At 40.0% G+C, this 22,514-nt stretch overlaps 1 protein-coding gene across 27 annotated transcripts in view; it reads left to right on the forward strand.

The window, feature by feature from the left end:
- The window catches only part of DGLUCY (D-glutamate cyclase), a 109,389-nt gene that overhangs the window by 10,638 nt on the left and 76,237 nt on the right, over positions 1–22,514 (forward strand). For 19 of the 27 annotated variants that reach the window (XR_010601137.1, XR_010601138.1, XR_010601136.1 and 16 more), the window contains 3 exons: positions 14,922–15,033; positions 22,238–22,258; positions 22,342–22,495. Coding sequence is in view for 23 of the 27 variants with exons in the window: in XM_065595604.1 (XP_065451676.1) it covers positions 14,922–15,033; positions 22,238–22,258; positions 22,342–22,495 (287 nt within the window). In the remaining 4 variants the exon portion in view is untranslated. Of the gene's footprint in view, positions 1–8,803; positions 13,795–14,921; positions 15,034–22,237; positions 22,259–22,341; positions 22,496–22,514 lie in introns of those variants that run through there. The other 8 variants (XM_005285393.5, XM_042858608.2, XM_042858609.2 and 5 more) reach the window with 2 other exon arrangements.

Genomic DNA, 22,514 nt, shown 5'->3' on the forward strand with positions numbered 1-22,514 from the left:
AGTCCTGCCAGACCTGGTACACAGGAGAGAGAAAGCTACAGCTGCACAACTCCTGAGGTTCCTGATGGGGGCAAGGGTGGAAAAGGGATCCCCTTGCTCCTAGTGCAGAAGTTTACTTGGCGTGGGGTGGGAAGTGGGGCAGAAACACACCACACAGACCTCCACACTAATGAAAATTTAAAGTTGCACAAATTCAATATTGCCTTGTTCATTGTGTTCTTCCAGAACATGCATTTAATTCCCAAAGCTCAAAAGTTGGAAGACCAGAAAATATTGCTAAGAGCCCCTTACTCTGGATGCAAACATTACTGCCGCAAGAAAAAATAATTTCCTGGTTTCCCGCAATATGATTTTAAGATTTAAGGTGACATTTCCAACACAACAGACTCAAAAACCTGCAACCTTAGCTCCATATAAATGACTGTGTGTGTATATTTGTGTGAATGCTATACAATATAGTTTCCTAATACTGTTCGTTTTCCCATTCTTATCTAGTCTTTGTACGTGTATATTTCTTGAATCTGTAGCCAAACTGCATTATGATTGTCACAAAAGCAGACTGGGTATGTAAATTTGCTGTTTAAAGCATATTTTTTTGCTGATCTGACCTATCACTCAACAGTTCTCTTCTTGCTAAAACCACTTAGTGTAATACTGTGAAAGCAGAGGTTACTACTAAGAAATTAATCCAAACCTGAATAATTCTAACGGAAATGGTAGAACTCTGTCAGGAAATGGGTAATTTCTTGAAAGAATTAGTTTAAGTAATAAAGATTTGTTATTGACTATGGGTTAAATCTTCACACCCCAACCTTACCTTAGTCCTACTGCTGTTGTGCTTTGTACACATTGCTTCTCCCTTCAGACAAAATCTTAAAATACAACTTTTTTAAATCTGTATAGTTATTAATCCCAAGTGATAAAAGTACAAATATTTTACTAGTGTTATATTACCAGCCTCCCAGGCTAAGTAGTCACTATAAGTGAACAATATTAAAGTAGAGCAGAGAGGCAACTAATTCTAATAAAGAAGCAATAATGGGTGATTTCAGCTATCCACATATAAGTTACTCAAATGTTATGACCAGTCAAGGTTTATAGAAAGAATTTCTCAATAACTTAAATAATTGCTTCTTGGAACAAGTAGTTCTAGAGCACCTGAGGAGAAGCGATTCTCAACTTAGACCTAAGAAACAGACAGCAATTGGTTCATAATGTAACTGCTGTTGAGCCACTGAGTAACAGTGAACATATAATTAAATTCAACACCCTCTTCAGAGGAATCATATCTATAATTGCCACAATTTTGACATTAAACTCCAAAAAGGGGATTTGCAAAAAAGAGGAAGCTAGTCAACGTGATCCTAAAGTAAAAAATGAGGAAATTAAAATCCTTTGACTCAACAGGGAGGCCACTTGAGCACATCTTAAGAGTCACAGGTGGCACGTATATCCCTAAACAAAAAAGGGAGCAAAAAGATCAGAAAGAAAATTAATTAAATGGTAGAGTTCAAGGTTATTCTAGACAAACCAAGATCCTTCAGAAAATGGAAATCCAATGATAGTGAAGCCAACAGAAGTAGCAATAAAATGTAAAATGAAAATAGAACTAAGGGAGGTTTTGAAGAATAAATAATCAAAGGGGGGACACACACACAAAGATCTTAATTATGTCAAAAGTGAGATACCTGTGGGGAAATTGTTGCATCTGCTAAACTCCCAAAGAGCTAAAATAACAATTAAGGAAGAGAACAACATTGCAGAGAGGATAAACAAACTTCTGGTCTGATCTAGTATGGCATTTTTTATGTTCCTAAAATTAGTTTAGGATTTAAATATTTCTTTAAATGTAATGTAAATATGAATAAGATTCGGATTCTCTTGGCCAGTAGAGTGTAGGATTGCTGTGGAGGGGAAGCATTCAATCTCTGCATGGACAGGAATGGGGCAAACACATTTGTTAATCACCTATATAGCCTCTTAATCCAGCTGAGTAGCAGAACTAACAATCTTCAATGTTTCATCTAGTCATTAAATGGATGGCTGCATTGTGGGTCAGAGGAAGGAATGGTGATAGAAGATGGGATGGGGGAAAGTAATCCTTTAGGATGCAAAAGAGCCACCAGTATGGAGTGAGGAAGAAAATTCTGCCATTGGGGTTGGGACTATACAGAACCTTCAGAAGTTAATTCTGTAATTAACTTTCTGTGGAAAGGGAAAGATACTTGTTCCTTATGGGTCAGGTTACTAGCTACATCACTTACATGCCAAAATTCAGATTTCAATTGATTAGCCTCTCTTATAAAAAACTGGCTATATAACTAAAGACACCTGGTTGAGAACCTGTTCCAACTCTCTTTGAAGTCAATGAAAAGCCTTTGATTGCCTATAATGGCTGTTAGGATATGATATTCAGGCCTGTCTGCAAAGGCCTATACTTTAAGAATTTAGGTGTATTCTTATCACTTAGCTAGTTATAGAGGTATAAAAGAAAGAATCAAAATCACCGTCTGCTGGTGTAAGGATCTTCTCTTACTGTGACAATCTGAGGCCCTGTTCTTAGGCTAAGCAGCAGAGGCAGCCATAAGCTGGGAAGTGTGTGGTCAAATCCTTACATTCCAAACTAGTCACATTGAAATAAGGTGCTATTTGGCTGTTAGGAATACAATCCTGTCCTGATAATGCCTATCATCTCCAGAGAAAGGGAAGAGCCTAGAAGATTTAAAGAAAACTTAGTTTGATAGCATCCTGTCTGGCAAGAACTCACTTATCAATAGCAGGGGTGTGAAATCCTCATTTCTTTGTTGTTCTTTCATTGTAGTCTCCACTTCCCTATTGTTTGTCTGTATAATCTCTGGTTTTGTGATTGTTTCTCTCTGCTGTATAATTAATTTTGTTGGTGTAAACCAATTAAGGTAGTGAGATATAATTGGTTAGATAATCATGTTATACTATGTTAGGATTGGTTAGTTAAATTTCAGTAAAATAATTGGTTAAGGTATAGCTAAGCAGAACTTGTTTTATTATATAGTCTGCAATCAGGAAGTAAGGGAGGGAATGGGAACAGGGAATGGGGGGGAATTGGGATCATGTTTTGCTAAGGGGGAGGAATGGGAACAGGGACACAGGCAAGGCTCTATGGTGTCAGAGCTGGGAAGGGGGACACTAAGGAAGGAAATTGGAATAATTGCTTTCTGGAAGTTCACCCTAATAAGCATCAAATTGTTTGCACCTTCGGACTTCGGGTATTGTTGCTCTCTGTTCGTGCGAGAAGGACTAGGGAAGTAAGCAGGTGAAGGAATAAGGACTCTAACAATGGCTTTGTATCATGCCCTAAATAACAGACCCACAGCTAAGCAATGTGAAGCTTTTAAAACATCCAATATGGTTTGCCTTTTTTAAAAAAAAGTTTAGGCTTAATGCAAGAGCCAGCTCGAAGTGATCTACAGGTCACATGAATTTGAGTTATGGAACTTGTAAATGCTAATGGCCTGATTTTCAGAGGTCAGTGAATGGTGGGGGGTGCATCAGCATTTCTGCAAATCAAGCCACAAATTTTTAGATGTAGCAGAGGTGGTCTTTAAAGACTGAAGAAATTTATTGTCTTGGTTACAGGGCTAGCTACATTTGATCCCTCTTTGGTTCTGAGTGCACCCTCTCATGTGTCAGGCCTGACTCCTTTATTTTTCCTGTGGTGGAATATAGTGACTAGATAGCCTTCTTAAACCAAAATATGGTTTAATCTTAACAGTAGGACTAAAGCTTGCAGAGAAACATCTAGATATGTCTATCTTTTTTATATATATATATATATATATATATATATATATATATATATATACACACACACACACACACACACACACACTCTGTGTCTATCTGCACAGTTCCCCAAGAGCAATCTTAACAGCTTCCCTCTTAGAGAGGGAAAGAAACATTTTTTCCAGCCACAGTGCCTTTGTTTTCTCTTACATGTCCATCACAGTTATAATCAGGAATACAGAGATACTTTAACGTGATCACATAAAACATGTAATTGCATATTGGAGGTTGTCCTCAGTTCAGTAAAAGCATATGCTTGTGATTTCAGTCACAGAACAGGTGTACAGTACGGTTAACTGGTTTCTTCACACTATTATTTCTATTATATTAGCACATAGGAGCCCCTGTCATGGACCAGTACCCCACTGTGCTAGACAGTATCAGGGGGTAGCCGTGTTAGTCTGTATCTATAAAAACAACAAGGAGTCTGGTGGCACCTTAAAAGACTAACAGTTTTATTTGGGCATAAGTTTTCGTGGGTAAAAACCTCACTTCTTCAGATGCATCTGAAGAAATGAGGTTTTTACCCACGAAAGCTTATGCCCAAATAAATCTGTTAGTCTTTTAAGGTGCCACCAGACTCCTTGTTGTTATTGTGCTAGACAGTGTACAGCAGGGGTGGGCAAACTTTTTGGCCTGAAGGCCGCATCTGGTTTTGTAAATTGTATGGAGGGCCAGTTAGGAGAGGGCGTCATGGCCTGGCCCCCACCTCGTATCTGCCCCCCCGCCCCCAGGACTCCTGCCCCATCCAAGCCCTGTTGGGTTCCCTGACGGCCCTCCCCTCCGGGACCCCTGCCCCACCCACGCACCCCTGACCGCCCCCGGACCTCCAACACCCCATCCAACCCCTCCTCTCATTCCTGATGGCCCCCCTGGGATCCCTGCCCCATCCAACCACCCCTTCTCCCTGTCCCCTGACTGCCCCCACCGCCCCATCCAACCCCCCCTCCTTTCTGACTGCCCCCCCAGTACCCATACCCCCATTCAACCCCGTCCCCCCCCCGACCCCTATCCACACCCCCTGACCACCACCCCGAACTCCACCGCCCTCTATCCAAGCCTCCCTGCCCCCTTACCGTGCCGCCTGGAGCACCAGTGGCTGGCGGTGCTACAGCCTCGCCGCCCGGCTGGAACCAGTCCACACCGCTGCCACCACGCAGCACAGAGACCGGGTCAGGCCGGGCTCTGCAGCTGCGCTGCCCCAGGAGCTCACAGCCCCGCCGCCCAGAGCATTGCACCGGCGGCGCCGCGAGCGAGCTAGCTGAGGCTGCGGGGCGGGGGAGGGGCCGAGGTTAGCCTCCCAGGCCAGGAGCTCAGGGGCCGGGCAGGACGGTCCCGCGGGCCGTAGTTTTCCCACCTCTGGTGTAGAGAGACAGAACAGAAAGATGGTCTCTGCCCTCAAAGAGCTTCCTATTAATGTGCCTTGATGAAAACCTGCAGGGCCCATTCCATATTCCATATGGTATATATTATATCTTGAAATATAAGAAGCTGTTCATTTGGGGCAAAATTGTGATCTGTTATACTAATATAATTCTGGAGTAACTCCGTTGTAACTAAGAACAGCTCACTTTAACACAGTCTGCCACTGAATATGAAGTATTTTTCCTAGAGTCCAAAATGAAATACTGGGTATAGTACAGTTTATTTCTTCAGAGTGAATGGAACATTTTGTACAATATTTTCCAGAGTGAAGTTGGCTACACTCAAAATACTTATAATTAATTTCATCTTCCTGATACCTGAAAAAGCTAGTACTATATTTGGGTGGAAGGGGGACAGAGAAAGAGATGCTAATCTCTTTATATACATCCTGCCAATCTAACAATTTTAAAGTTTAGTGAGCAAACTTCAGGAAACTTGTCATGCCATCCATTCTAGTCCTTAGAGAGGAAAAGGTACACGTTTGCTTAAATATTTCTAAAACTTTGAAGAGAAACACAAACTTTCTGACATCTGCCTGAGTGAACCTTGATGTATTATTAACAGAGAACTAATGCCTTGCTCTTCACAAGTTCCCAGCTGCTTTTGTGGGTCCATCTGGGGTTTGATGGTAGTGCATATAACTGTAGTTTGAGGGATTTTCTAGGTTCAAAACTCGCCTTATAAAGCAAAGTTCTGTGTTACTGTTCTACATTTATCATGCAAAACCAAATAAACACCAAGAGTATATTTCTACAGGTTTTATATTGAAACCCAGGCATTAGTATTTGACCACCCCACACATAATACGGAACTGAGTTTGAAAGCCATTAGCCACTATGAACTTTTAAAATGGTTTATAATTAAAAAAGTTGTATCTTTCTTTCTACAAGCCCTCCCCTTCCTATTTCCCAGTCAGACCACCTGAGAATCACACCAAGCCAGGGTGGATAAAAATCAATGGTTTATTTTTTAAATAAAAATAATCAGATTTTTTTAATTTAAATCGGATTTTTTTTTATAAAATGCTCTTTGAGGAAAAAACCTATCTAAAGATAGTTTTAATTAAGATACATTATAGCTCAAAACTATCTAATCATGGAATAGGGATTATAAATTCTAATTTTATAGTATGAGACAATATATTCATGTAACATTTAAGAAAAGTTTTGTAAATGAGTTCCAATAGTTCATGGATTAGGGACCCAATTTTATGGGGTTCCAGGGGCTTCTGTATAGATTATTTAGGTTAATCTTTCTATCTATCCAATGGGACTCAGTGCTCAGTCTAGAAGATACCATCAGAGATGTTTAGTTTTGCAGTTCTTGAACTGTGGATTTGTGTCTCCAGAGATAAAATGCTTGTTAACAGCAAAAATGTTTTAAAATAAATAATATAGAGGGGTGAGAAATAACAGACCTCAACCCTATTGTCCCTCTGCAAATTTGTGTACACAGAGTCAATCCCTTACCACTCTCTAAAAGTGCAAATTTCAGAAAGTTCAATGAATAGAAGATTGTTGGAAGCGGATTAGATCTGGACAAGGAGCAGAAGTCTGGAGATAAATGTGAGAAGGGAGGTACAGGCAGTAGAAACAAAAGGGAAACTATTTGAGCAGCATATTCCAGAAGTCCCGAGGTCTTTCTGAGTGTAGCCTTCATTGATTTAAGATCTACCATGCCGTTCTCTCACTAGAAGAAAAAACCTATAATGGCAGCAGGCCGTAAAAGAGACCCAGTTTGGGAATATTTTAATGAAGTTCCTCTACCTCTGGATAAGACAGGCATGCGTGCAAAATGCAAAGAGTTCAACAAAGAAATGCAAGGCCTGGTTGCCCTAATGAAACAACATCATGAGAAGTGTTCCTTCTCAGGAGGAAGCGGCGTTGAAGATGATGAAAGGAACGTGTCCGAACAAGCAGGATCTTAAGGTTAGTAAACTTTTTTATTTCATACTTTTCTTAAGGACTGCCTGTCTTCCTTCTGGACTATTCTCAAATTCTCATGTTTGAGCAAAAAATATAATTGTTACTCTATGGTACTATCATTTTAGATGCAGTTGTGATTAAAAAAAAAAAATGGCTGAAATAGGCAGATCTTCCTTTTACAATTTCACCTTTAAAGTAGTAGTGAGTGTCAGTGAATGCAATGAGTAATACTAAATGAGCAGTATGGTAATAATAATGAAATAACTGCATTGACTTATTTTGTTTAGGAGAATCCATCCTCAACATACAGGATTCTGAAGACTATCCACCTTCAAGATCACCATCATTTTCTATCGTTTCAGAGTTATCTGCCAATGATAGTGTTTCGATCACATCATGTATGTCACTTAGCCACAGTATATCACCTGTAGCAAAAAGAAAAAAAAATCTCTATCATCCAGAAACAACCATAGATAAGTTTGTGATAAGAACCAGCAAATTACAAAAAGAAGTAATTGATGAAAAAAGTGCCCGGTTTGTTTATGCAACAAACTCTCCTTTCTGTATGATTGAGAACCCACACTTTATTAACATGGTTCAGTCATTAAGACCAGGATACAGTCTATCCAACAGAGCAGATGTCGCAGGCAAATTGCTGGATAAAGTGTCTGAAAGAGAAATTGAGCAGTGTGCAAAAGGTCTAAAGGGTAAAATTGATAACCTGGGTCTTGATGGGTGGAGGAGTGTCCACAATGATCCTGTTGTATGTGCTTGTGTGACAACAGAAGAAAGGAATGTCTTCCTTCCAGAAACAATTGATACATCAGGAAATGCCACACACAGCAGAATACTTACAAGTAGCAGTAAAAGCTATAACAAACTGTGAAAAAAGATTTAAATGTCTAGTACGCAGGTTGGTCACAGACAATGCTGCAAATGTATCCAAGATGAGAAGAAATTATTTAGAAGAGAGTCCCAAGCTAATAATATGCGGTTGCAGTACTCATTTGGTACACCTCCTAGCCAAAGACTTCAGTGTTCCAGAAATAAAGTCTAATGTTGTTGAAATTGCAAAATACTTCCGTAACAACCACTTTGCAGCAGCTGCTCTGAAAAAAGTGGGAGGAACCAAGCCAATTCTCCCACAAGACATGCAATGGAACTCAGTAGTGGACTGTTTTGAGCACTAAATCAAGAACCGGCCTAATCTGATGACAGTTTGTGAACAAAATTGTGAAAATATAGATGATACTGTCACAGCCAAAGTTCTCAACATTGGGCTTCAGAGAAATGTTGAACACATGCCGAGTACCCTAAAGCCTATTTCTGTAGCCTGGAACAAAATGCAGGGAAATGGCTGTTTTATTGCTGACGCTGTTGAAATTTGGAAGGAACTGAGTGAGATCTTAAAAAGAGAAATATGCAATGACAGAGTTAAATTACAAGCATTAAAAAACTAATGGGACAAGCACTATCTCCAGCTCATTTTCTTGCAGATATTCTCAATACTCAGTACCAGAGTCAAACCTTAACTGCTGAAGAAGAGGAGTCGGCTATGATATGGACATCGGGCAATCATCCCTCCATAATGCCAACTATAATAAATGTCGGAGCTAAGGGTAAACCATTCAAGAAATATATGTTTGCTGATGATGTTTTAAAGAAAATCACACCAGTGAACTGGTGGAAGCTACTTAAGCACTTGGATTCAGAGACTGTTGAAGTAATAAACTCACTTTTAATAGCAGTAGCTTCTTCTGCCGGTGTAGAAAGAATATTTTCTTCCTTTGGGCTAATTCGTTCCAAACTGAGAAATTGTTTGGGACCTGAAAAAGCAGGAAAGTGTGTTTTTCTTTTCCAGATTATGAACAAACAGGAAAATGAAGGTGAAGACGACTGAGTTAGCTTCAGAAGCCAATAGCTTCAGAAGCCAATATCTTAAGTTTCTCATGTTGACCTGGCTGACATAGTCGATTTAATTTCTTTTTAAATATTTAACTATTTTAGTTAAAAACAATTTTAAGAAAAACAAACCTGATTTTAAAAAACTTGAATGTTTAAATTCAAAAATTCATATGCTTGTTTTGTTAAAATATTACGTTTGCTGTTGAAGAAAAAAATCCACAATACAAAATGTTGTTTTAGTTAAATAAAACGACTTAAATGTCTGTCTTGTGATGTTCTCCTCCTAATAAAGCATGGCAAGAAAATCCTCCAAATATTAATGATTAACCTGTTGAATTGGAGATAGTTCACCTCCAAATGACTTCATCAATATCTGTTTCAATTACCTTTGGTAAATGAAATAACCAATCATTCATTTTCTGATATAGCTGTAAAACTAATCTGAAAAGTTTTTAAAACAAATCACTTTAAAAATGTATAGTGTGTACCTTCTAAAAATGAAACCTACATCTATGAGTTGTGAAGAATATGTATTAAGGTTATAACAGCCCACAAAAATGCACTTTTATGTAGAAATCCATTATTAAATTGAGTTGTCCTGACTAGTGATTTAAATCATGATTTAAATCAATTTGTCAAATCCACCCTGCACCAAGCCCCAGAGGCCTATACACATACATGTTTCTTTTCATCTGATTAAATTCCTCTGACCTCCTGTCTTCCCTATAACAAGAAGCTCGCTAATCAGTCTTCCTTCAGATAAGAATACTCTCCCATCACTTCCTAATATCAAGAACCCTGACTGCTAAACACTCCCAATCTCATACATAGGATTTTTTATATTTTAATGGGAATTAGGCACCTAACCTGCTTGGGTGCTTTTGTGAATCCAAATGGGGTTGGATTCAGAAGGGGGACCTCAGGCACTTAAGTCCTAATTGAGATTCTCAAAATCCCTGCTCACCGTTGCCTAACCTAAATTTCCTAAGCACTTAAGTTTTCACTGGTAAAGTCCCCATAGCACCTAGATTTCTTAACTTAAACCTAAAGAGCCTAAAGAGCCTAACTAAGCAATTTACTACATCCAAAACAGTAATACAACATTTATAAGCATTTGATCATTTATAAACCCTGGATTTAGTATCTCCACCCCTTAGGCTGGGGGAGGGGCCTTCAGACATGGGCAGGCTTACACCCGCCCACTTATCTGGAATTGAATAGGTAGTTAGCTTCTGTGAATCCAATTTTTAGGCACCTAACTCTCCCCATGCATTGTATAGGGAGCCTGGGTTCCGAACTTGGGTTATGAAAGATAGGCTGAGCATTGCTGTGCTTAAGTCCCCTTTGTGAATTCTACTCTAGGCACCTACCTTCATCTTTAGGCATCTAAATACCTTCACAAATCTGGCCCATGGTAACTACTTCAGTGACAGTTCCATTACAGTTAATGAAATGGGAGCAAACATCTCCCCCAAGTTTCTAAATCCCTCAGCATTAAGGAGGTATGGCCATTTGTCTGATACAAGGGATACTTCAGTGCTAAAGACTGTGCCACTATCACACTAGTTCAGAAAAGCCATTTTAAAGAATTTAGCCCATGTAGGCTTATCTGAGAGTGAGAATCTGCAAAAGTAATTTTATAAAGCAGAAACAAGGTGAAACTAAGTGGTTTGGACTGAACCCGAGAATATTTGCATGGAGCTTTGGGAAGAGCAGCAACAGTTTTTCATAGCGCTAATAATAGCAGTTCTCTCCCTACTGAGTGTCTCCTGCTGACAGCTGCTATGCCTCTGCAGTCACCTGCCTCATCCTATGACTTGACCCTCCAGCCAGGTTACTTTAAAGTCTTTCCTCTTCCAGGGTAGTCCATGAACAAAAAGCAAGGATAATTAATGCAAATAAACTGAGTTAATAAGAAATAGAGGAGAATGATTCCTCCTCAGTGCATCAGAATCTGGCTGACTCACCCTTTCTCCCCTCAGGGAGGGGCCTTCAGGGAGGGGTCATCTGGGAAACTCTTACTTTCAATCAGCCCTTGTCTCAGGAGTTGAAGTTGTGGTCTCTTTACTCATCTGCCAGCGGCTCTGCTCCCCTTTTAAACTGCTCCTCTTCCAACCTGTGCATGCCCTGAAGGTGTGGTAGGGCAAAGCTGCTTGAGCCTAGAGCTGCGTCTTAACTCCTTCTTGTCCAGTGTGGGGTTTGCATAGTACATCATAGGATGCTTTAGCTCTAGCTGAATATTACCTTCCATGAGACAAATGCCTTTCACGACTTACTTATCAATTTTAAAATCTGCCTTCATGGTGGATGGAATTCTGCACTTCTTCCACAGGGACCCAAACTCAGCAACACCTCAGGAACTAACACTGTAGGCCATACATAGAGACTAGGTTCATAATATGAATGGGAAATTTGCACCCATGTACCAGTTTGTCCTCTCCCCTCTGTTCCCCTAACTTTTGCAAAGTGTTCTAGCACAGCATGAGATACAACTCTGGAGAACAGAAGGCTAGTTGCTGCAGTTAAGTATCAGCCTTGTAGTAGAGGGGAGAATAGGAGGTAGGCAGGAATAAAGGAATGAGCCAAAATTCATTTCTGCACTAGATGTCCCATCCACACTGACCAGAAATAAATCCATAACAGATTTAGTTTGTCATTTATTTAATATTTTAAAAAAAGCTGTGCACAAACATTTATTGAGTAACCAGGTAAGTTTGTTGAATTGTCCATTGAGACTCTGTTCCTTCTGTATTGCTTCCCTTCACAGTGTTGAGTGTAATTTAAGATGTAATATTACAGATGCTTATCACAACAATTGGTCACCATCCTCCTTAAAACACCTCTTAACATATTTGAAGACCGTTATCACGTTCCTCCCTCATTCTTCTTGTCTCAAGACTAATCATGCCCAATTTTTTTTAACCTTCCCTCTCAGGTCAGGTTTTCTAAATCTTTGTCTTTTTGTTGCTCTCCTCTGGCTTCTTTCCAATTTGTCTATATTTTTCTTAAAGTGTGGCACCCAGAACTAGACACAGTAGTTCAACTGAGACTTTAGCAGTGCTGAGTAGAGCGGGATAATTACTTCCTGTATCTTACATATGACACTGTTAATACACCCCAGAACGGCATTAGTCTTTTTTGCAACTGCATCACATTGCTGATTCAAATTAAACTAGTGACACTATAACCCCAGATCCTTTTCAGCAGTACTATAGCCAAACTAGTAATTTCCATTTTATAGCTGTTGTGCATTTCATTTATTAAATTTCTTCTTATTGATTTTAGACCAATTTCCCAATTTGTCAAGATCATCTTGAATTCTAATCCTGTCCTTGAAATGTTTGTGACAGCTCCAAGTTTGGTATCATCCATAAGCATATTCTCTACTCCATTATCCAAGTCATTAATGAAAATATCAGATAGTACTGGACCTAGGACAGACCCCAACAGGACCTCACTAGTTATGTTCTCCCAGCTTGACAGTGAACCATTGATAACAACTCTTTGTGTATGGTCTCTCAACCAGTTATGCACCCACCTGATAGTATTTTCATCTAGATCACATTTCCCTAGTTTGTTTATGAAAAAGTACTTTTAACCCCATTGTACAAATGGGGAACTTAGGCACAGAAAAAATGAGTGGTTTGCCCAAAATCAACACAGTGACAGAACAGAAAATAAACTCTGAGGTCTCCTGAATCACAAGCTAGTATCCTTAACCACTGGACCTTCCTTCCTCTCTAATTGACCTATCAGTTCCTGTGGCTCTTAGTCCTCTAGTAGACTTCAATACAGATGAATAGATCCAAAGAGAGACAATTTGGAGGGTTCTAATGGAGGATTCTGTTTCATTAAGATTATTTAATTTTATGAAAACCATTTTCAGGGAATAACTGTCAATTTTCTGTTCACCTGATTGGCTGATAGAGATTATCTTTGGTATAATAAATAATAATAGATTTTTTTAAATTACTGTTAGTTGACCTAGAGATGGGTCCAAACCAGAATCCTGAAACCAAATTATTTTTATTCATAAAGCATTGACAATGTGCTTAGTGTTGTACAAAGATACATAATGAGGAATGTCCTTCCATTTAGTTCACAGTCAGATATATAAAATCATAGAAGGCAGAATAAACTGCAAAGGAGATGTGACAAAGTTATTTTTTGTTTGTTTGAATCCCTAAAAGACAAGAAAAAAAAATCCAGACCTTCCTTCCTTTGGGCTGCCAACCTATTATAAACATGTGAAAAGTTCTGGACTTACAGGGCGCAAAATCCAGACCCAAAACTTGATCTGAATTTCACAGTGGACCAAACCAGAACCCCACTTCAGAATACTTAAAACTTTAGGAGGGGTTTTGAAACTTGGACTCAAGATCAGATCAGAATTTCACAATCAAAACCCATCTGCTCTCTTAGTGCAAGTTAATTAATAATAAAGTTGCTCAGAAATGTAAATTATTAAAGTAAAGTGGTTCGTGTATGACCCCTTAGGAGTGGAATCTTGCATTATCATGGTAATAACACAAAACACTGTGGATTTTTAACAGAAGTTACCATTTTCTAGAAACCCATAACAACATGTTGAACATTAACTCATGAACTTTTAAAAGAACAGCACTGAATTTTCTATGTTTAAAACCATTATTGCTTCTTTAGGAATTACATCAACAATAGTCGCTTCTCCAGAATTAAAAATAACTTCAATAGTAAGGTAATTTGACTACTTGGAGGGTATTTTCTTACTAACAAGTTGTTGAGCATAGTCTTGAGGTGGCATAGGTTAGTTGTTAGAGCGAGGGCTGGGAACCAGGAGACTTGGCTTCCAGTTTCCTCTCTCTTTGGGTACGTCTACACTGCAGCTGGGAGTGAGCCTTCAAGCCTGGGTATACAGACTCTTGCTAGCATGCTAAAAATAACAGTGTGGACATTGCTGCACTGGGGTTTGTCTGGACTAGGACAAACGTCCAAAGTTAAGTCAGGCTAGCTAACACATTACCTTATCTTGACCTATACTTAAATATTTTCCTAATGTAGATTCAAGTTAACAACTTTTATGTCTGCTTAGCAGGTTGAGGTTGAGTGGGGAACTTAGGGTGGACTCTGATTAACTAAATCAAGGTAAAAGGTGTTAACCTGCATCTACAAAAGGTCAGGGATAGGTCAGGGTTAGGTAATATGTGTGACTTCAGCCATATTTCCCAGTCTAGACAAACTCTTATTGCGTAACCTTGGAAGAGTCACTTAAACATCTCTGTGCCTAAATTTCCCCAACAGAAAAATTAACCCAAGAGTATCCATCGTACTATATGAACGGGAAGTATTAAGGTTACAATTATATTCAGAAAATACATTCTCTGATTATCAAAGAGTTAAATTTCTAATTTATCTACAAAGGCATTTTCAGTTAGTAAATCAGTTCTACAAATCAAAATCTGATGGACTAATCTAGCTGTGCATTTGTGAGTCTCAAAAAGGGTTTGGGAACCAAAAACTTCAGAAGTTAAACACTTACCAAAATGAATAAAGTCTATATGTTGCCTCACTGTAGCTAACTAGATTTTACATTGCAATCAGACTGATAAATTGAACCTCAGTGGCTAATTCATTAGGAGATTCAGCCTCTGCTTAGTCACTAACCATCAGTGAATCAACCCTTTGAGTTTGTGATTTGCATTTTGTTTTGAGACTGGGAATTGCAAATAGAGAGGAAACATGGCAGAACATTAAGAGGAAACACAAACCTTGAAACTGACACATTTGATTTTAAAGCAATAGTAAAATGCATTTGCTGTATTTTTAAGTTTATAATATAGTAATTGTAGCATTCTTCTGTTCAAGGATGAAGAAATGTTTTTTACAGGAGGCTTGAGATCTCTTCTTCCCCTTGCAGTCAGAAGTCTAATTCGATTCAACAAACTCAATATAAGTAATACTTCTGGAATGGCTAAGGGTAAGTGAACACAACAGCTGTAGGTGGACACGTAAGTCCAATTCCTAGATAATAAATGGCCAGGATTTTTCAAAAGCATATAAGTGAAATAGATTATTTAATTTTATGAAAACCATTTTCAGGGAATAACTGTCAATTTTCTGTTAACCTGATTGGCTGATAGAGATTATCTTTGGTATAATAAATAATAATAGATTTTTTAAAATTACTGTTAGTTGACCTAGAGATGGGTCCAAACCAGAATCCTGAAACCAAATTATTTTTATTCATAAAGCATTGACAATGTGCTTAGTGCTGTACAAAGATACATAACGAGGAATGTCCTTCCATTTAGTTCATAGTCAGATATATAAAATCAGAGAAGACAGAATAAACTGCAAAGGAGATGTGACAGAGTTATTTTTTGTTTGTTTGAATCCCTAAAAAAGTTAGACAAAAGTCCAACGGAAAGTCAACAGGACGTTTGTATCTATTTCACTTGGGTTCTTTTTAAAATTCTGGGTGTCTAAAGTTAGGCTCCCAAATCCATCTTAACTAGGGTGACCAGACAGCAAATGTGAAAAATTGGGATGGGGGTGGGGTGTAATAGGAGCCTATATAAGAAAAAGACCCAAAAATTGGGACTGTCCCTATAAAATCAGGACATCGGGTCACCCTAATCTTAACTCATTTAAATGGCTTCATTTTTAAAACTTCAGAGCACCCAGAAGCTCCCTGTAATGTCAGTAGACTTGGCCCTTTTAAAGCACCAAGTGTATATTAATTACTGGTCTGGACTTTATTCTGTTTACACATTATAAATGTGATCAAGTCATGATCACTTGAACCTAAGCGATCAATACTTTTACGTCTGTGATCAGTTATGTCAAAATGAGGTCTAATATAGAATTTCCCCATGTTGGGTGGAAAATGTTTTGAGTTAGAAAATTGTCATCTATAATATTTAGACAGTCAAGGATGTTTTATTAGTGGCAGCATGAGACCTCCAGCATCTGTCATTCAATCTGAATTTCCCCATGATCATGTAACTTCTCCCCCCACCCCCCCGCCACACACACATTATAGATAGGTGCATAAGGAGCTGGTCATCCTGTTCCGTTGTGTGATTTTATGGCCTGTAGCAAACATCAGTTAATACCTTATTTGTATCTATCTTGTCCTTAGTCTGTTAGGACATTGATCCAATAAGCATTCATGATCATTTTCGTCTGAGTTATCAGTGACTTGGAAACAAGTTATGCCATTTTTGACGCAGAGTGCCACTCTCCCTCCGCTTTTGCTCACTGGATCCTTCCTAAAGAGGTTATAACCACTGATTTTAACATTCCAATCATGAAGTTGCACTCCAGTATTCAGAGATTACTTCAGGAGCTCTCTCAAAAAATGATATACTTGATTTTATTAGGCTTCATAGCCTCAATAATATATGTGACACACCCTACGCCAGGCTCAGAATGAAGGCACTTCAATACTGGGAATCAAGGAATTTCAAACCCATTATGGACAGTATGTTCAAGATAGTCACTTTTCCAAGAAATATCCAAATATCTCTAATGTGGTGGCTGAGACCAGAAAATGTTCTCAAAGGAGTTTTGTTGAACTCCCATCCTCTACTGAAATAGTTACATCAGATACTTTTCAAAATGGGTTGGGTACATGTCTCAATAATTTATTTATTTGAGGCATTTAGAATCACCAAGACTCAAATTTACACATAAATACGTTAGAACCGTGCCTAGCTCTCAAGTCATTCCTTCCACAAGTGCACAACTCAGTGGTTCAAGTTGCCTCGGACAAAAGGTCAGCAATGCATTATGTGCAATGCAATATCTTCCTCCTTATACCGTTTTTCAGAAAGACTGTGTGGTTCTTAGACCTCACCTCAGATTTTTTCCTAAAATATGGTCAGATTTTCATGTTATTTAGTATATTGATTTATCAGTTTTCATGCCTAGACTCAATGCACATAAAGTTGAATCCAGATTGCATTATTTAGCTACAAAGAGTGTTTTATCATATTATCTGGGCAGGACTAAGGCTTTTAGCACTTCTCCAAAATTGTTTATTTCCCATGCTGGACACTGTAAGGGTCAAGCTATTTCTGCCCAGTCCTGGTCTAGATGAATTAGTCAATGTATAGATGAGTCTTATAACATTTCTTCCTTCTTTCCTTCTACTGCTATTAGGACTCACTTTACAAGAGCAGTTGCTACATCTGCAACATGTGCTAGGCATGTTCCCCTTAATAAAATATTGCAAAGCTGCCACTTGGGATTCAATTCACATTTTCACTAAACATCATGTGTTAGATTTGACAGACAGACCTAATGCTCCATTTAGCAGAGCAGTACTTCAATCCTTGTTAATTAGGACTCAGCATCCCTCCATCCATTCTTGAAATAACTGCTTGCCAAGCTATTTCAAGAATGGAAATATGCAGAGGACACTCAAAGAAGAAATGAAGGTTACTTACGTGTATAGAATCATAGAATCATAGAATATCAGAGTTGGAAGGGACCTCAAGAGGTCATCTAGTCCAACCCCCTGCTCAAAGCAGGACCAATTCCCAGCTACATCATCCCAGCCAGGGATGTGTAACCAGAGTTCTTCAAGACTCAGCATATTCACGCTCCCTGCCCACCTTCCCCTCCTCTGTGTAGTCTTAGTTAAGTAATACTGTTATACTCTGCCCTAGCAGTGGAAGGAACTGAGGGAGCAGCTGGCAACATGCCCCCCTTTATAGCCAAACCCTCCAAATGGGCTAGAATACTGATAGGTTGTAGGAGGGACGCATGAGCCTTTAATAGGCATTACTACCAGCAAGTTTCACTGTTCATGCTACACCGTTTGGCACCTCCCAAGAGTGTTAATATGCGGAATCCTTCTTGAAGAATTCTAGTAACCTTTATTTCCTGAATTTATAGTAGATTTGTAAGCTATGGATGCATGATGTCAGATGGTTTGATTGGTGTTTTTAACTTCATGTGTTCATCTACATCTCTGCTCAATAAAAGCATGAATTAATGCTTTCTGGAATATCTTCAGCAAAGCAGGACATATCAATGGTCTTCAGAGGGGGGAAATGTTTAAATTTAGTATTAAATTTAATATATTTATTTACATTTAGTATTAAATATGGTTAGTATTAAAATTTCGTACTTTTATTTAGTAATAAATTTATTTCTGTAGTTAATATGTATATTTAGAAATAAAATTTATTTCTGTGCTGAATACTCCCTAGAGATTGGATTGGGGTGGGGGAGGAGCATTCATTACATAAATTTGTGCATACCTCAATTCTCACCTTTGCTTGGCAATTTTCCTTTAAAAGCAGGGTAGGTAGCCTTGTCTCTTGGTTTCCTGTCTTTTGTCAGTTTAGGTCAGGCCTAGGATGTTAAATTAATATTGATATTTTTTCCTTTATGTAAAGAACATTCACGTCTATCACATCTCAGATATTTCAGTTGCAGTTTGTATAAGGATCCATGAACCGGAACTCAGGTCTGCAGAGCTTGGGACAGCTGAAGTTCCCAGAGTGCCACTGGAACGGCATGCAGTCCCATGTCCAGGGATCACTGTGGAGAATAGGCACCACAGGAAATACCGCCCAGAGGACCCAGAGTGACAGTAACCTGCAGTCCTCTGATGGGCCAAGTGCACTATTTATTCTTCAAGTACTTGCACATGTCCATTCCCACATAGGTGTGTGCATGCCCCAAGCACAGTTGCCAGAAAATTTTCCCCAATGATATCCATCGGGTTTGCTCTAGTGCCCTCTGGTGCCATGCACACATGGCACCGGTATAAAGGGCTCTGCCAGCCGCGTTCCCCTTCAGTTCCTTCTTACCACCTGTGACGGTTGGCTTGAATCCTTCATTACTTAGGCAATTCTCTCCTAGTGGTTTTTTCATACCAGTTTTAGTGTAAGTAGTTGTTATGGTTAGTAGTTAGAGTAGTTTTAGGTTTTAAATAGCTCAGACGCTTCTGCACTTAACTTTCAGGGTTGTCCGCATTCCCGGTGCTGGGGCATGCCTCGGTCGCCGGGTTTTAGGCCCTGCACTGCCTGCAGGAAGCCTATGCCTTGGAGCGACCCCAACTTGAGCTGTCTCAAGTGCCTGGGGGAAGCTCATAGGAAAGACTGCTGCCAAATCTGCAGGGACTTCAGACTCTGGAACAAGAAGGACCGAGAGGCTCAACTGAAGGCCCTCCACATGGAGGCAACCTTAAGACAGGCTTCGGAGCCACGCTCGAACTCAGCACCAAGCACCTCAGCTTCTGTGCAAAGCACTCATCCATCAACCTTGGAGTCTTGGCACTGATCGCCCTCCCTGGTGCCTAAGTAGAAGCACCGCAAGCACCAAGAGAAGACCAGGTCTCTGGTGCTGAAACCAAAGGAGAACAGGGAGAGAGCGAGATCCGGGCTGGACCACTCGTCTCCCCTGGCATCACAACATCAAGTGTCAACAACTCCAGTGCCACAGCAAGCTCCTTGGACACCTACAGAGGAGCAACCTCAGAGTAGACAATGCACCAGCCAGTTCGTGATGCCGTCAACTCCTGAGGTGTTCACAATGGCCAGGGACCTTCTCACCCTACCACTACTGGGATCCCCGTAGGGTCAAGACCAGGGAACCCAGAACTGGCTAGCGGATCGCCTCAGCAGTTTCTTCTCCTCTCACGACAAGTGTTCTCTCTGACCGGACATTATGAGGCACATCTTCCAATGGTGGAGGTTTCCACTTATAGACCTGTTTGCCACCCACATCAACAGGAAATGTAATCAGTTCTGCTCTCTGCGAGGCCATAGCCCAGGCTCCCTGACAGACACGATCCTGTTGCAATGGATGAATCACCGTTCAGCGCCTTTCCTCCTATTCCATTGATTCACAGGTTCTGGTGAAAATCAAGCAAGAGCGAGCTCTTCTCATAGACCTGGCATGGCCCAGACGCAGCATTGGTTCACCACTCTCCTCAGCATGTCTGTGGAGGCGCCAATTCAGCTTCCACTGCACCGGGACTTGATCTCCCAGGACCAAGGCCAGCTGCTACATCCAAATCTTGTCTCTCTCTATCTGACAGCCTGTAAGCTCTATGGTTGAACCAGGAGGAGCAGGCATGCTCTGAGCAGCTCCTACTGAGTAATAGGAAGCCCTGCACCTGAACCACCTACCTTGCAAAATGGAAGCGATTCTCCATCTGGTGCTCCCAATGACAAATCCCGTCTTTATAGTTATCTATACAGGTTATCTTGGGGTACCTGCTGCTCCTGGATCAACAAGGCCTAGCCCGCTCATCAATCAAGGTCCACCTAATGGCCATTTCTGCCTTCCATCCCAAGGTGGACAACTGATCAGTCTTTTCCCATGAGATGGTTGTCCGATTTCTCAAAGGCCTAGAAAGGGTGTACCCTCAGGTCAGAGATTACCTGTACTAATGGCACAGTTAGTCCCAGATTTTGAAAGGTATTTAGGCATTGCTGTGTTCAACATTGCAATGCCTGACTGATTTAGGAGTCTGTTGATTGTCAATGGGATTTAAGCTCTGAAGTGCCTAAGTCACTTTTTAAAACTGAGATTTAGACTCAATAATGGGGCAACACAGGGGTTAATGAGCTAATATGGGCTCAGGGTGGCTGTTCCCCTTGTATCTATGAGAGATGTCAGGATTGGAGGAAGTAGCTTAAGAGGGAAAAGAATATCTCAGTTGATGACAGATCAGGAAGGAAAGCAGAGCTTCAGTCCTCTGCTCCTGGAGAAAGGGCTGACTGACGGCAGGAACTCCCCAGATGACCACTGCCCGAGAGACCCTCCATGAAGGAAGGGAGGGTCAGATGTTGACTCATCTTGAGATGTAACCATTCCCTTCTATTACTTGTAAACTCAGTTTAGGGCCACAACATGACAAGTGCCCTCTGAAGGAAGTGAGCCTTAACCCAATTTTGGGATGATTCATTTGTGTTAATTCCCCTTATTTCTATTTGTTGGCTATCCTGGAAGGGCAGGGGGGAGACTTTAAAATGACCTGGGGGCCAAGTCACAGGAAAAGGCAGACCACCACAGAAGGTATCTGATGGGGAAAGAGCTGCTATACCAGGCCTGGCTGGCCACAAGGAGATGCTAGTGGTAAGTCAATCCCTTCACAGGCTCCTTAATCAGTTAGGTGTTGCAGCACTGAGTACAGTTCCTACAGCTCCCATTGGCCGGGAACAGCGAACTGTGGCCATTGGGAGCTGCGGGAGGCCATGCCTGCAGATGGTCAACGTAAACAAACTGTCTCGCGGCCTGCCAGCGGATTATCCTGATGGGCCGCGTGCCGAAGGTTGCCGACCCCTGCAGTACAGCAACATCTAAATACCTTTAAAAATGTGGGCTTTAGGGACTATTAATCTGTGTATTTTACACTGTAGACCAGACCTGCTCTTTTGACTGCATCCCTGTTGTAGTCAATGAGCATTACATAGTAGTTTTTAGTAGTTTAGTAGATTTTAGTAGTTGCTGCTTAAAGATGAATACCTGCTTTTTTCATTTGTTCTCATTTTGAAAAATCTCAAAGATGCTAGAGGCCCATTACAGAATAACAGCTTGCAAAAATGACATATTTTAAATTAAAGCTGGTTCTGAGTCGACTGCAGACGTGTCTGAATCTGTAACAATTCTATTATTTTCCCTCCTATATTTTAGAAATAGTTGAAATGACTTGAATCTAACCTAACAGACAAAATTTCATTCCTAGGAGAAAATCCTGTGTGCTAAATTGCAACCCAAAGTACATTTCCAAGGCTAAGTTTCAAATGTCATTGAAAAATGGGCTGTGTAATGAAAGATCTTTACTTATTAGACTGGTTTTGAGTTGCAGTTTTGCATTAACACAAGAAAAATAAAATGATATATGCACAAAGTATTGTACTCTTTTTTTATTTCCATTGCCAATATTTACATCAAATAAGATAATCTATTCTTTAACACATCCATTTGCCAGACTATTTAATCAAAGTCATTGTAGGCTTCTGGTTTCCCCATAAAATAGCTTATTAGAGAAAAGCGACCCTCTCAAACCAGTGAATGCCAAGTACGTACACTACTAAAATGATTGCAGTAGACATTGACATATCTAGGAGTGATTTTATAAACAGTCTTTCCAAAAACATTGAAATTTTATTTAATTATAGTAGTCTGTATTATATTTAAAAATTCTCTTTTTCAAGGGAGAAGAATCTCTTCTCTAGGTAAGATCCATACAGAAATATTACTGTCACATATATTAACAATTGAATGAATAGCTGATAATTGTTCCCTTTAATGCTTTAAGGCTATAAACAGGCAAATGTTGTGATTTTGCATAAATCCCTTGCTGATGACTTTGAAAAGTTTTGCCATGCAAATGATGGACCTCTCCCGCTGCTGTACAGAAGTAAACCAGGTGAATGGAAATGTCCTTCTCTGAGCAGCAATTCTGATATCAGGTAAGTGTGGAAGTCTTTC

The sequence above is a fragment of the Chrysemys picta genome, chromosome 4 (assembly GCF_011386835.1).
Source record: "Chrysemys picta bellii isolate R12L10 chromosome 4, ASM1138683v2, whole genome shotgun sequence".
NCBI classification, from domain to species: Eukaryota; Metazoa; Chordata; order Testudines; family Emydidae; genus Chrysemys; species Chrysemys picta.